Genomic DNA, 13,218 nt, shown 5'->3' with positions numbered 1-13,218 from the left:
AGTTACGCGTATCTGGCGACTCGTCGCTAACGCACGAGCGGTGAGTGGGGGGCAATAGGCGTGAGTCACGGAATCGGGCCGAAATGTGCAACTAAATCCGAGCACTACTTTATTATTAATAACTTGTCCAGTCGTTTTCGTTCTCAATAATTGCCTGGCATCTCCGAGGCATATTTTTAACTAATTTTATAGCATATTCTTTAGGTAGATAAGATCTCCAGATAAATTTCATTTGTTGAATTAACTGTTTAATCTTCCAAATTTTTTTTCCATGAAGCTTAAGGTTCATCCAAGACCAAACATTTTCGATAGGATTTGCATTCGGTGACTGTGATGGCCAATCCAGTAATTCAACGTCATTTTCTTATTTTCATGCGATACAAAGAAGATTTCGATGTTTAGGGTTATTGTCCTCCTGTAATACCCATTTTTCGTTTTTCGATATAAACCATTTTTGGGCAGATGGTAATAAAGTCTTCTTATAAATTTTGGCAGCGTTTAAGTAGTCTGTGAAAATATGCAAAGTGCCAAATCCTTGCATTGAGAAGCAGCTCTAAACGTGCACTTTTATGTTGATGTTTGACGGTCTATTGGACAAATCTATTAGTTGGTATACACCAGGTTCGAGTGATAGAAGTATCTGCCCGAAAGGACGTTTCGTCGGAAAAAATTACATTGTCTCAATCATGATCCATATTTTCTTACGCCCAAGCAATTCTTTTTTTGACGTGCTTTTCGGACAGTAGAGATTTCTTCACTGTGCTTCGATATTTCACATTATGAGCACCTAGACGTCTTCTTATCGTATCATATGATATATTTAGTCCTTTTTTCTTCAATTCTGCTTGTTTGGCTTGTAACAATAGACGAGTATTATTCGTAAACATCCGCAGAATCATTTTGTCCTTTTTGTTTGTCGTTTTCTGCATAGAGCCACATTCCGGTAAGTCATCGACGTTTTTTATTTCTGTATATCGTTTCACCCACTTATTTACAAATAAGTACTTAAACTTTCTCATATATTTAGCAGCCGCTTGACGCGACATTATTGGTCCTTTTGGATGTGTACAGAAAAACACGTCTTCGAATCGCGATGCGTATGCAGCACTCATGGCGAAATACGTTTTTTCGTCACGAAGATTGAATGATAACTGAAGCTATCTTTACAAAGTATCTTAGGCGAACGGTCTTTCTACCGGCTCCTGTTGGAATTTTCCGTTGAACAGTTTCCATGTAAAAGTTTTACCGGATACGCTCTTATCAAACAGACTGTAAATCTCGTCACACTGAAAGCACTTGTTAATGTGGAGTAGACCTTGCTTCACACGGCAAATTACAAACTCGCGTGAAATTGTGTCCAATTAAGGCTTATGTCCGATCGAGACTGTGCGCGATCGGGACTGTGTCCGATCAGAACTGTGTCCAATTGCAACCATATGTATCTAATCGGAAATATCTCCAATTGAGACTGTGTCCGATCGGGACTGTGTCCAATAGAAAAATATTGCCGTGTCCAAACGGTAATTTTCCATTGGGACGATCCCATCACGAACGCTCGGACACGGGAGAAAGGGCAACAAAGTTGACCTTTGTGAACTATGGCTCGCAACTTAAGAAACTATTCTTAATATTTTTTTCTGTTACAAGTGGTTCTCGGATCATTCCTATATGGATTATAAATAATTTCCAATGTGTACAATAGAGAGATCATTTTGCGTCTATCGCTGTGCATGCTCGATTTCTGATTCGCATAAAGATCAAAGAAATATAATCTGTTATGCCTCCGAAGAGGCACGATAGTTGGGATCGTTCAAGGGATGGAATTTGGGCCCCGCTCAAGAGACTCACCGATTTGATTGTTGATGGAGATAATATTCTTGTAGTCGGGATAGAAATATATAGATCTATTTTATTCACAAATTGGATTTATTACAATGTTTCCCCGCACGTTAGCTCGCGTCGCGTATCGCGAGAGCGGATATCTTGACGTGCGCGTGTCTGGAGTCGAGTTTCGGTCGCGAGACTCACTCCTCGATCTTTCATAACTTATCTCTGTCGACTACATGGCTTTACTTGAATAGCTGCCCGTAAGGTTGTCCAGTATGATTAACGATATTAACTGCCCGGTAATACTTCTGGTATTGAGACCGCCGCTTATTAGCGATAGATCTTTTTATTGTGTCCCCTTGGTTTCCCGGGAGGGGATCGCTTAGCAACAGAACCATGTATGGTCATGTCGCTCGATTTTGGCGCCAAGATCCGGGGACAAGCTAAGCAAGTTCGGACTTCTTTGCTCGCATTTTCGCAATTTCCTTATTCCGCTTGCCTTAATTTTTGCGTTTTCGCTATCGGGGTAATTGCATTGTGGTGATGGCTCGGGCTTCGCGCATGGCTCGTCTTGTTAGTGCTTCGCGCGGTCAACGCTTGTAACGTGATATGTATTTGCGTTACACATTGAGCAATGTCTTATAATATATAAAATATAGATAAATATAAATATATATAATATATAAAATAATATATGTATAACTAATAACTAATGTATAGCCTTTTCGGGCTACAACAAACCTAAAATGAATATAAAATAAAATGATACGGCGTACTTAAAATAAATGCGTAAACTCTATATGCAAACAATACCTTACCAGCTTGGGAATTTCCAGCTTAGCTATTCTGCGTATTTGTTCTTTACTTCTATAGTCTCCTAAATAAAATTAGATAAATATAAAAGTAACAAAAGCGATCTATTTTTTAACACGCCTACATTCCCTATGCATCGTTTTGCATAAAACTAAACAAAATAAAAAACTCAAATGAGGATATTATGGACACATAAACACAAAAGATAATTTTTAACTGAAAATAAATCACATGATATGCTATATGTCTAACTCTATCATGTATCGACTTAGTATCAAGTATAAAATAAAGTAGAATAAACACTTTAATATTAAACAAGTTCAATGTCTTTTGTGACTTTTATAAAAACACAAGTTTCAACAAAAATACCAGTTTCCAAATAATCTCCTTTTCTGTCAATTAATGTTGCACAAATGTAATATAATTTCTGCCTATCATTAGCACTAAACCGAATCTGGCCCTTTCGAACCGACCCTTCAGTGATTTTCGTGATTTATCGCGTAAATTTTAATCAAAGCAATCCGCAACTGCTTTGTCTAAGAAGTTGTCTCACTCCAGGTTGCTGTCCAGAGATAATGTCAGGGTCTCAGCCTGATTATATCGAACCTCCTATACTTAGTTTTGGTTTATTTACTTTTCAACGTATTGTACCAATGAACTCCAATTTTATTATTTTTGTGTTAGCAAAGTTCAAATTTAATTTTTGTAGCATTTTTTCTAGCATATCATGATCACACAGATCTGTTTTTTGTTTTGCTACGTTTTCGCTAAAACGACAAACCATGCTTAACTTCTGGTCAAAGTTTTGGAAACATAATATGTAGCATATATTTTTTTTAAGGACGCATCGTAGGTGCATTCTTGAGTACTTTCAATCTACTAATTATCTCGTACAAATTCCATACAGCTTATTTTTATTAAGAATAACTTATATACTCTTTTTCTAACTTCTTAAGAGATATATGGGAGAGAAGATTCGAACGTATTCGAATCTGAGATCTGCTGACTACTAGTCAGCAACTTTTACACGAACCCACGCATCTTCTCTTGTAGCATACAATTTACAATACTGACAGATTTGGCTATCTGGAATATACAGGATGTCTTACAACCTCCGTATAATACTTTATTAGCGTATTCTAAAGGTAAAAGAGAATCAAAAATTCTAATATAAAAATTTTGAGGTTGCAATAGTTTTTGAGTTATAAGCAATCAAAGTTTGCCAATGATACCGCGTAATACTTGCGCGTTCAAGCTCGTAGCTACATTTACACGCGTACCAATCTGTCATCTGTTATTGATTTTTTCAAATCAGATGATATTGATTTTTACTGTACCGCTGATTTTATTTTATAAAGCGTAATACACACATACATAGGAAATGACAAAATAAAATCAGCTGTGCAGTAAAAATCAATATCACCTAACTTGAAAAAATCAATAACAGATAACAGATCGATACGTGTGTAAAGGTCGATTCAGACATATTCGTGCCGTATCCGTGCCGTATCCGTGCCGTTGCACGTCCGTGCACTGATGAAAATAAGTTTCTATAATTTTATATTAGAGTATTCTTATATTTCAGTATTCATATCAGTATCCAGCCGTCCGTATCAGTGTTAGTACGTAGACAGTGATCTGCGCCCATATTTTCACTGAATGGCATGGAATCATGACGGCACTGTGACATCTGAACAATTTCAAACAAAACACTGAAACGTAGAAGAAAAAATCCTCCGAGTACTCAAAAATTTTAAGCAGATTAGCTATACATTTGGACTTGTGCAATTTAATTTTTTTTATTATAATTTAAAATGGATGATGAAAAATTAATAGAATATGTTCGCGATTATGAGAAACTTTTTGAATGGAAATTATAAAGATAAAAAGTGGGCTGAAATACCAAAGAAATTGAAACAACCAGGTATGTTAAATAATAACCAATAAAATAAGTCAATAGTAATGTGAATTGAAATTATAACTACTGATTTATAAATACATAAATATTTAACATTTTTCATTTTGCCAAGGAATTGATCCTATTGATGAATTGAAAAAATTTTTATATAAATCTGTAACATGAAAGGCTTTTTGTGTAGCATTTCCACCTCAGGCAGGAATATCTTGACGTATTGTGTCAGCATTTGCACGATCAACAGAATCATTGGATACATTAATCATACTTTTGTCTGAATCTTTTATATAATTATGCAAAACACATGTAGTAAGAATTATCCAATCAACATTTTTTGGTTTTGATTGTAATCTCCTTTGATAAATGCGAAATCTTTGAGTAAGAATGCCGAATGCATTTTCCACAACTCTCCTTGCGCGACATAAACGATAATTATAAATTCTTTTTTTATTATCATCTAATTGTTTACCAGGATATGATCGCATTAAGTAAGTTTTGAGTGGAAACGCTTTATCACCAACAATAATGTCTGGTGCTTTTATTGTTGTTCCTAGTAAATTCTCATTTGGAGGAACATTAAACATATTGCGTTCGAGAGCTTTGTCCATTTCAGAATGAGATAAAACGCCTCCATCACTATTCTTTCCAAAAAAGCCGACATCAACAATTACAAATTTATAACATGCATCAACCAAAGCTAACAGTACTACAGAAAATGATTTTTATAATTGAAGAATTCAGATCCACTGTTAGGTGGAGCTTGAATAATCATGTGTCCCCTATCTAAAGCATCTAAACAATTGGAAAAATTCCATAGATTCCAATAGTCAGCTGCTATCTGTTTCCATTTAGATTCTGTTGGTTGCGACATCATTTCAAGCATAAGCCTTTTATATTACTTTGCAAGTATTTATAACAATATCATATACTGTTGAATGACCTATTTTATAACTATGACCTATTTTATAATGCAATAGTTCGCAATGAGTCTCCGGTAGCCAAAAATCTGTAATGTTATTTCATAATTAAAAAATTTTCATTATCAGTTTTTGAACAATTAAAAATAATTTTTTGCAGTCGCTGCATGTAAAGCTCAATGGAATAATATTCGGGATAATTTTTGAAAATCATTAAAAAAGCGAATAACCAAAAGTGGACAAGCAGCAGTAAAATTCAAGAAATATAAATATGAAGATCAGTTAAGTTTTTTAGTACCTTCTATGAAAGAAAGAGAATCTAAAAGTAATTTAAACAAGGCAGAGAAATTTTTAAACGATGAAAATGACAAAGATCAACATAATGATGATAATAAACATGATGATAGTGGAGAAAACGATCGAGACCAAGCAAGAATATCACAAAATCAAAAACCATAAAACCTGTTAAAAATGTGGAAAACTTGAACCAAAATATTGATGATGTTGCCATTTTAAATCTATAATCATCATCATCATCATCATCATCATCACAATTTTATAAAGAAAGGAAAGTGGAGAGCACAAAATCAAAATTCAAGAGTCCCGAAACAACATCAGCTACTTTGATGAAATACATGCTAGAGCGGAATGAAAAAATAAGCCAATGTGTAATTCATCCAGTTGATGCATTTTATGATGAATTAACACCAACCTTGAAATCTTTAAGTTTATATTATTTAAATATAGCAAGATCCAAAATTTTTAATATAGTGCAAGAAATAGAAATGGATCAAATCACACATATGCGATAAAAATATGCAACTCCTCTGGAAACATCATCTTTCATATCATTATCACTATCACCTTCCCCATCACCTAATTATACAACTCCACCATCTACTTCTACACCAGCCACTTCTCCAACAATAAATTTAACACATACATGGTCGGCTGAATTTTCTGCTTTTAATTCAAGTTATAAAAACTATTCAATAACTCAAGAACTTTTTGAGTTATAAGCAAAAATAGTTAGCAAATCACGTGTCGAGTACAGAAGACAGGCAGGATCGACGCAACGCGCCGCAGTTGACCGTCCGACGTGATTACCACTGCATGAGTCGCTAATTATTTTATCTTATAACATAAAATTATGCTTTAAATCAAATTTTGGTAAAGACAAAAATGTCTTAGAATTACATCAGGAATACGTATTTAAAATAATATCACTTTAGCGAAAGTTGTTTCGGATCGCCGCTCATCGGCCGCTGCAATCAGCTGATTGCTACACGCGATGTGTGTATGGTGGAGTGTGTGCGTAAAAGGAAGGAAGAGACAGATAGATAGATAGATAGATAGAGAGAAAGAGAGAGAGAGCGAGAGAGTGAGAGAGAGGGGAAGAGGAAGGCAAGGGAAGGAGGGAATGAGGAAGAGACGTTTATACACACGCACGGACGTACGCATACACTTGTTTTCTCGCTCTCTTTCTCTCTTTTACACAACACTGACACACTCTTTCATTCGGTCACTTATTCACACACTCACTCACTCACCTGTTCACTCACAGCATAGTGAATCTTTATGCTATGTATTGTCCTTAACTGCACGATTATTATTTTGCGACGGACCGCGGAGATTGTGCGATCACATTGTTACGTTGCCTTTTTTTTTTTTGTAACGGAGGGGAAATGCTTTTACGCATACCCCGCCTCGATGGGGTTCGAGGCGGGGTTATGTGGGACTCACCCCGGCCTAAACAAACGGCCGGGGACTACCCACTAAAACCCCTCCGGGTGATCTTCCCGGGCGTGTGGGGGGACTCTCTGGGAACTGGCATTATGCATTACTTCAGAGAGGCCCCCCGCCCACTAGCCTTGCCCCCTGGGGGAATAGTTTAGCCCTCCCCCAGTGCCCACATTATGACGTGGGCATCGGCTAGTCTAGCTGGGCGAGTGGGGGACCACCACCCCTCTCGCCTCCCTTCCGGTGTTAGTCCCCGGGGGGGGGCGTGGCCGGGCCCAGGTACCCCACCTGGGCTCCGACCACCGGGCCCGACCTCGGGGGTGACGTCCGCGGCGAATCAGCGGACGCCCCCCGAGTTCGTCGGGGCCCTGCGCTAGCGCAGGAGGTGTTCGTTGAGGCCGGATCCAGTCGTGGCCCGGCCCCCACCTCTCGCGCCCCCCCCCCCTTGTCTGGGGCGGGCTTCCGGGATCGCCATGGGCCAGAGTGGCCCCGGCTCCCGTCGACCCGCCCCGGGGGGTCCGTGGGGCGCGGCACATTATGACGTGCCGCGCCCTCTGGCCAGGGGGTGCGGGGGGCTCGCGGGTCCTGCCCATAATGGGCCCTCCCCGCGCTCCCCCCCCGATCCCCCGGCTATCCCTCCGCGGTCGCGAACTCCCCGGCGTCCGCCAGGGGAGTCGCTCCCGCTAACTCTCGGCAGGATGCCCAGGGACGTTCATTACGATATGTAATGCTCCTTGTCCCTGGGCTCCGCCATTGTCACCTCCGCCAATGAAGTGGGGGGCGTGACCGCCGCCGGCCGGGCCCGTGGGGGCCGTTTTTCTTTGGGGGCCTCCGTAGGGGTCCCCCTATCGCCCGCCCCGCGCTTGCGGGTGTCGGGCGTCGCGGTAATCTCGGCCAGGTTAACTGGCCGAGACGTTCCCGCGGCACGCGTCGACGGGAGGGGCTCCCGCGGTTTGCCCGGCCGCCTCTTGGGGGGGGGGTGCATTTAGCACTCCCCACCCTGTGGTCGGCCGGGCGCCCCAATTCCGCGCAAACCGGGCACCTGACTTTTCCCGCGCAGTTGCGCGCCAGGTGCCCCGCTTCGCCGCATCTATAGCAGCAACCCCTACGATCGATGGGGCTGCTGCAGTGCTGCTGGACGTGGCCCTTCTCCATGCATTTAAAGCATTGGAGAGGGCGCTTGTCCAGCAGCTCCGTTTGTGCCCGGGACCATCCTATCTGGATGGCCCGGGCTGCCGCTATCTTTTTAGCGGCCTTCAATGGGCACTGTAGCCACACAGTGCCCAGGATTGTTACGTTGCCTAGCGATGCGAGAAACGCGACATGTGCCGTGCAAGTTGCGACGTGCGTGTGGCGCGTGATTGATGCGAGATAAGACGAACAATCTTTTAAAACTTTGCATTATTCGCATTACGAACGATCTTCTAAAACCTTGCAAAACTCGCATTACAAATGCGCTAGAAAACATGAAACGTATAATGACGTACTTAAAAAAAAAATAATTATTTATCATAATTAATAACTATTTCTAATTATAATAAATAATTATTATTTTAAAAAGCATGTATTATACGTTATTACGTTTTCGAAATTATTGCATTCACGTTGCGAAAGTTTCAGTCAATCGTAAGATCGCAAGAATAATGTAATTAATAAATTCCGCTTGGAAAAATTTATTTTATTCTGATCAAATCAAATGTTCCAACGTTAAAATATATTGGTCACGAAAAAGAGCAAATTGATTAAAAAAAAAAATTTTTAGAGCAGATGCTCGAAATGCCCGCTATCCATCCTAATGCAAGCTCTCATGTGTTTTAATAGATACAATACACCAATACATACGACCAATACATTTTAACATTGGAACATCTGATTTAAGCAGAATAAAAATAAATTTTCCCAAATGTAATTTATTAACTACATTATTCTTACCATTTTACGAATGAAAGTTTCGCATCGTGAATACAATAATTTCGAAAACGAAGTAACGTATAATACATGCTTTTTAAAATAATAATTATTTATTATAATTAGGAATAGTTATTAATTATGTTAAATAATTAATTTTTTTAAGTACATCATTATACGTTTCATGTTTTCTACCACATTCGTAATGCGAAGGTTTTAGAAGATCGTTCGTCTTATCTTGCGTCAATCATGCGCCACACGCCATACGCACGTCGCAACTTGCACGGTACATGTCGCGTTTCTCGCATCGCTAGGCAACGTAACAATGTGATCGCGCAGTCTCCGCGGTCCGTCGCTAAATAATAATTGTGCACAATACATAGTATGAAGATTCGCTACGCTGTGAGTGAGCAGGTGAATGAGTGAATGCGTGAATAAGTGACCGAATGAGAGAGTGTATGAGTGTTATGTAAAAGAAAGAAAGAGAGCGAGAAAAAAAGTGTATGCGTACGTGCGTGTGTGTGTATAAACGTTTCTCTCTCATTCCCTCCTTCCCTTCTTCTTCCCCCCCCCCTCTCTCTATCTATCTATCTGTCTCTTCCTTCCTTTTACGCATACACTCCGCCATACACACATCGCGTGTAGCAATCAGCTGATTGCAGCGGCCGATGAGCGGCGATCCGAAACAACTTTCGCTAAAGTGATATTATTTTAAATACGTATTCCTGATGTAATTCTAAGACATTTTCTTCTTTACCAAAATTTTATTTAAAGCATAATTTTATGTTATAAGATAAAATAATTAGCGACTCATGCGGTGGTATATAATCACGTCGGACGGTCAGCTGCGGCGCGTTGCGTCGATCCTGCCTGTCTTCTGTACTCGACACGTGATTTGCTAACTATTTTTGCTTATAACTCAAAAATTACGCTTCAATTCAAATTTTGGTAAAGGAAAAATCGTCTTAGAATCGTATCAGGAATACGTCATTTTAAGGATGGAAGGTTGTTCTGAAACACCCTGTATATTATTATTTTTACCTTAAATAAACAGCGAGTCGTTCTTTTGGATGGTTCTCTCCAAAATATGTCGTTTGTTTTATAATTCCAGATTCTATTTTTTCTAATAATGTATGAAATAACCATTGAGACATCCGAAAATATTGATAAAATTTAGTTTCATCGTCTATTAATTCTTTATACAATGTTGCGATTTGCCTTCAATTTTTCTTTTTTTACAAATTTCATTGATCCACTTACGCTTTCTTTTTTTGCGTAAAACGGTTCCTTCCTCATTTAAAATTAATGCAATTACTGCAAGTTCTTCGATTGAAAAATTCATCTTTCTCTCTTGACGTTCTGAGACGTACTGAACGGAAATATGTGAATATTTTGCACTGATGGGTGTGGATGCGGCACGGATACGTCACGGATACGGCACGGATATGTCTGAGTCGATCATAAGTGTACAGAACTGAGCGCGCGAGTTTTACGCGATATCATTCAGCAGAGTGCGAAAGCTATATAATACACGCGTTACAATAAATATAATTTAGCCGCTATATGGCTAATTACGAACAATACCTTAATACATAAATAAACAACTTTTACTGATATGCATCAATATATTTATTGGCTTATTATTTATTCACATCTTTTACATATGTTATACATTTCAAGAAACTGACAAGAAAATTAAAAATTTAATTAATATTAAGAATAAACTTTTATTTAAATTTTTGATTCATTTATAGAATTTAATAAATTAATTTCGTGGTATCCAATTGTTGCATGTTGGAAAGTTAGGTGGTACAGGTGGAAGATCATACGATGTACCAACATGTAAGACAACATTCATTCCGGTTGCAGTATGCCATGTAAAATGACAATGAAAGAACCACCAGCCTGAAAAATAAATAATATTCCTGATCGATTATTTATTCAAAGTGCGAAAATATAAAACTTAGAGTAAAAGATTGTTTAATTTAAAATTGCATTAAAGGAATTTTTATACTTATATATATATATATATATATGTATATACAGAGTGTTTCAGAACAACCTTCCGTAAAATGTCGTATTCCTGATACAATTCTAAGACGATTTTTCCTTTACCAAAATTTGAATTGAAGCGTAATTTTTGAGTTATAAGCAAAAATAGTTAGCAAATCATGCGTCGAGTACAGAAGGCAGGCAGAAGCGGCGCGGCGCGCCGCAGCTGACCGTCCAATTGCCACCGCATGAGTCGCTTTTATCTTATAACATAAAATTATGCTTTAAATAAAATTTTGATAAAGAAAAAAATGTCTTAGAATTACGTCAGGAAAATGTGTTTCTTAAAATAACATCACTTCAGCAAAAGTTGTTCCGGATCGCCGGCTGTCGGATGCTGCAATCAGCAGATTGCTACACGTGATGTGTATATGACGGAATGTGTGCGTAAAAGAAAAAAAGAGACAGACAGAGAGAGAGAAAGAGAATAAGAAAGAGAGAGAGAGAGAGAGAGAGAGAGAGAGAGAGAGAGAGGAGAGAGAGAGGAAGAGGAAAGGAAGGAGATAAGGAGGAAGAGACGTTTATACACACGCACGCACGTACGCAAACACTTTTTCTCTCTTGCTCTGTTTCTCTCTTTTACACAACACTCAACACTCTCTCATTCAGTCACTCATTCACACACTCACTCACTCACCTGCTCACTCACAAATAGTTATTAATTATGATAAATAATTAATTTTTTTAAGTGCATCATTATGCATTTCATGTTTTCTATCGCATTCGTAATGCGAAGGTTTTAGAAGATCGTTCGTCTTATTTTGCGTCAATTACGCGCCATGCGCCACACGCATGTCGTAAACTTGCACGGTACATGTCGCGTTTTTCGTATCGCTAGGCAACGTAACAATGTGATCGCGCAGTCCCCGCGGTACATCGCTAAATAATAACCGTACAGCAGTTAACAACAATACGTAGTATGAAGATTCGCTACGCTGTGAATAAGCAGGTAAGTGAGTGAGTGCGTGAATGAGTGACTGAATGAGAGAGTGTATGAGTGTCGTGTAAAAGAGAGGAAGAGAGGGAGAAAAAAAGTGTGTGCGTACGTGCGTGCGTGTGTATAAACGTCTCTCTGTCTTTCCCTTCTTCCCTTCCTCTTCCTCTCTCTTTCTCTCTCTCTCTCTTTCTCTCTCTCTCTCTCTCTCTCTCTCTCTCTCTCTCTCTCTCTCTCTTTCTTTCTTTTATGCACACACTTCGCCATACACACATCGCGAGTAGCATTCAGCTGATTGCAGCGTCCGACGACCGGCGAGCCGGAACAACTTTCGCTAAAGTGACGTTATTTTAAGAAATACGTATTCCCGACATAATTTTAAGACTTTTCTTCTTTGCCAAAATTTTATTTAAAGCATAATTTTATGTTATAAAATAAAATAGTTAGCGACTCATGCGGTGCTAATCACTCGTCGGACAGTCAGTTGCGGCGCGCCGCTCCGCTCTTGCCTGCCTTCTGTACTAGACGCGTGATTTGCTAACTATTTTTGCTTATAACTCAAAAATTACGCTTTAATTCACATTTTGGTAAAGGAAAAATCGTCTTAGAGTGGTATTAGGAATACGTCATTTTACGGACGGAAGGTTGTTCTGAAACACGCTGCATATATATATATACAGGGTGTCCCATTTTAAAGGACCCACTCAAATATCTCAGAAACACTGCGTTAAATCGAAAAATGTTTCAAACAAAAGTTGTGTGGCTTCAAGGGGGCCATAAGATTGTGGCAATGATTTGACCTTGGGAAATCATTTGAAGGTCATGTGAAGGTCAACTTTAAAATCTTAAATAGAAACCCTCATTTTTTATTTAGTATTCTTGTAGCTTACCTCGAGAGCTTTCCAAAACACTATAATAAAGTATTTTTTTATTAAGTACTTTTTGAGTTATTATATATTTTAATCTGATATATTTGATATAAAAATATATCTTGATATAAAAAATTAAATATCTCGTAAAATATTTAGTTTTTGATAATCTTACCGTAATACTTCTATGTACAGAATAATAAGACAAATCAATTAGTATAAAAAAAAATTGTTTTTAAGAAA

General features: G+C 38.6%; 1 protein-coding gene and 1 pseudogene across 1 annotated transcript in view; one reads left to right on the top strand and one right to left on the bottom strand.

The window, feature by feature from the left end:
- The first annotated feature begins 4,479 nt into the window (after window positions 1-4,479).
- LOC138934159 (uncharacterized) lies at window positions 4,480-6,284 on the top strand (annotated as a pseudogene).
- Window positions 6,285-10,757: 4,473 nt separating this feature from the next.
- LOC138934025 (uncharacterized) overlaps window positions 10,758-13,218 on the bottom strand; it is a 113,506-nt gene continuing 111,045 nt past the window's right edge. The window contains exon 7 of the mRNA XM_070297393.1: window positions 10,758-11,025. Coding sequence (XP_070153494.1) covers window positions 10,886-11,025 — 140 coding nt within the window. The 3' untranslated portion in view covers window positions 10,758-10,885. The remainder of the gene's footprint in view (window positions 11,026-13,218) is intronic.

The sequence above is a fragment of the Polyergus mexicanus genome, unplaced genomic scaffold, assembly GCF_030449975.1.
Source record: "Polyergus mexicanus isolate NDT 795.1 unplaced genomic scaffold, iyPolMexi1.0 SCAF_6, whole genome shotgun sequence".
Classification (NCBI taxonomy): domain Eukaryota; kingdom Metazoa; phylum Arthropoda; class Insecta; order Hymenoptera; family Formicidae; genus Polyergus; species Polyergus mexicanus.
The sequence above is the reverse complement of the archived record's forward strand: the minus strand, read 5'-3'. Positions and strand labels throughout refer to the sequence as shown.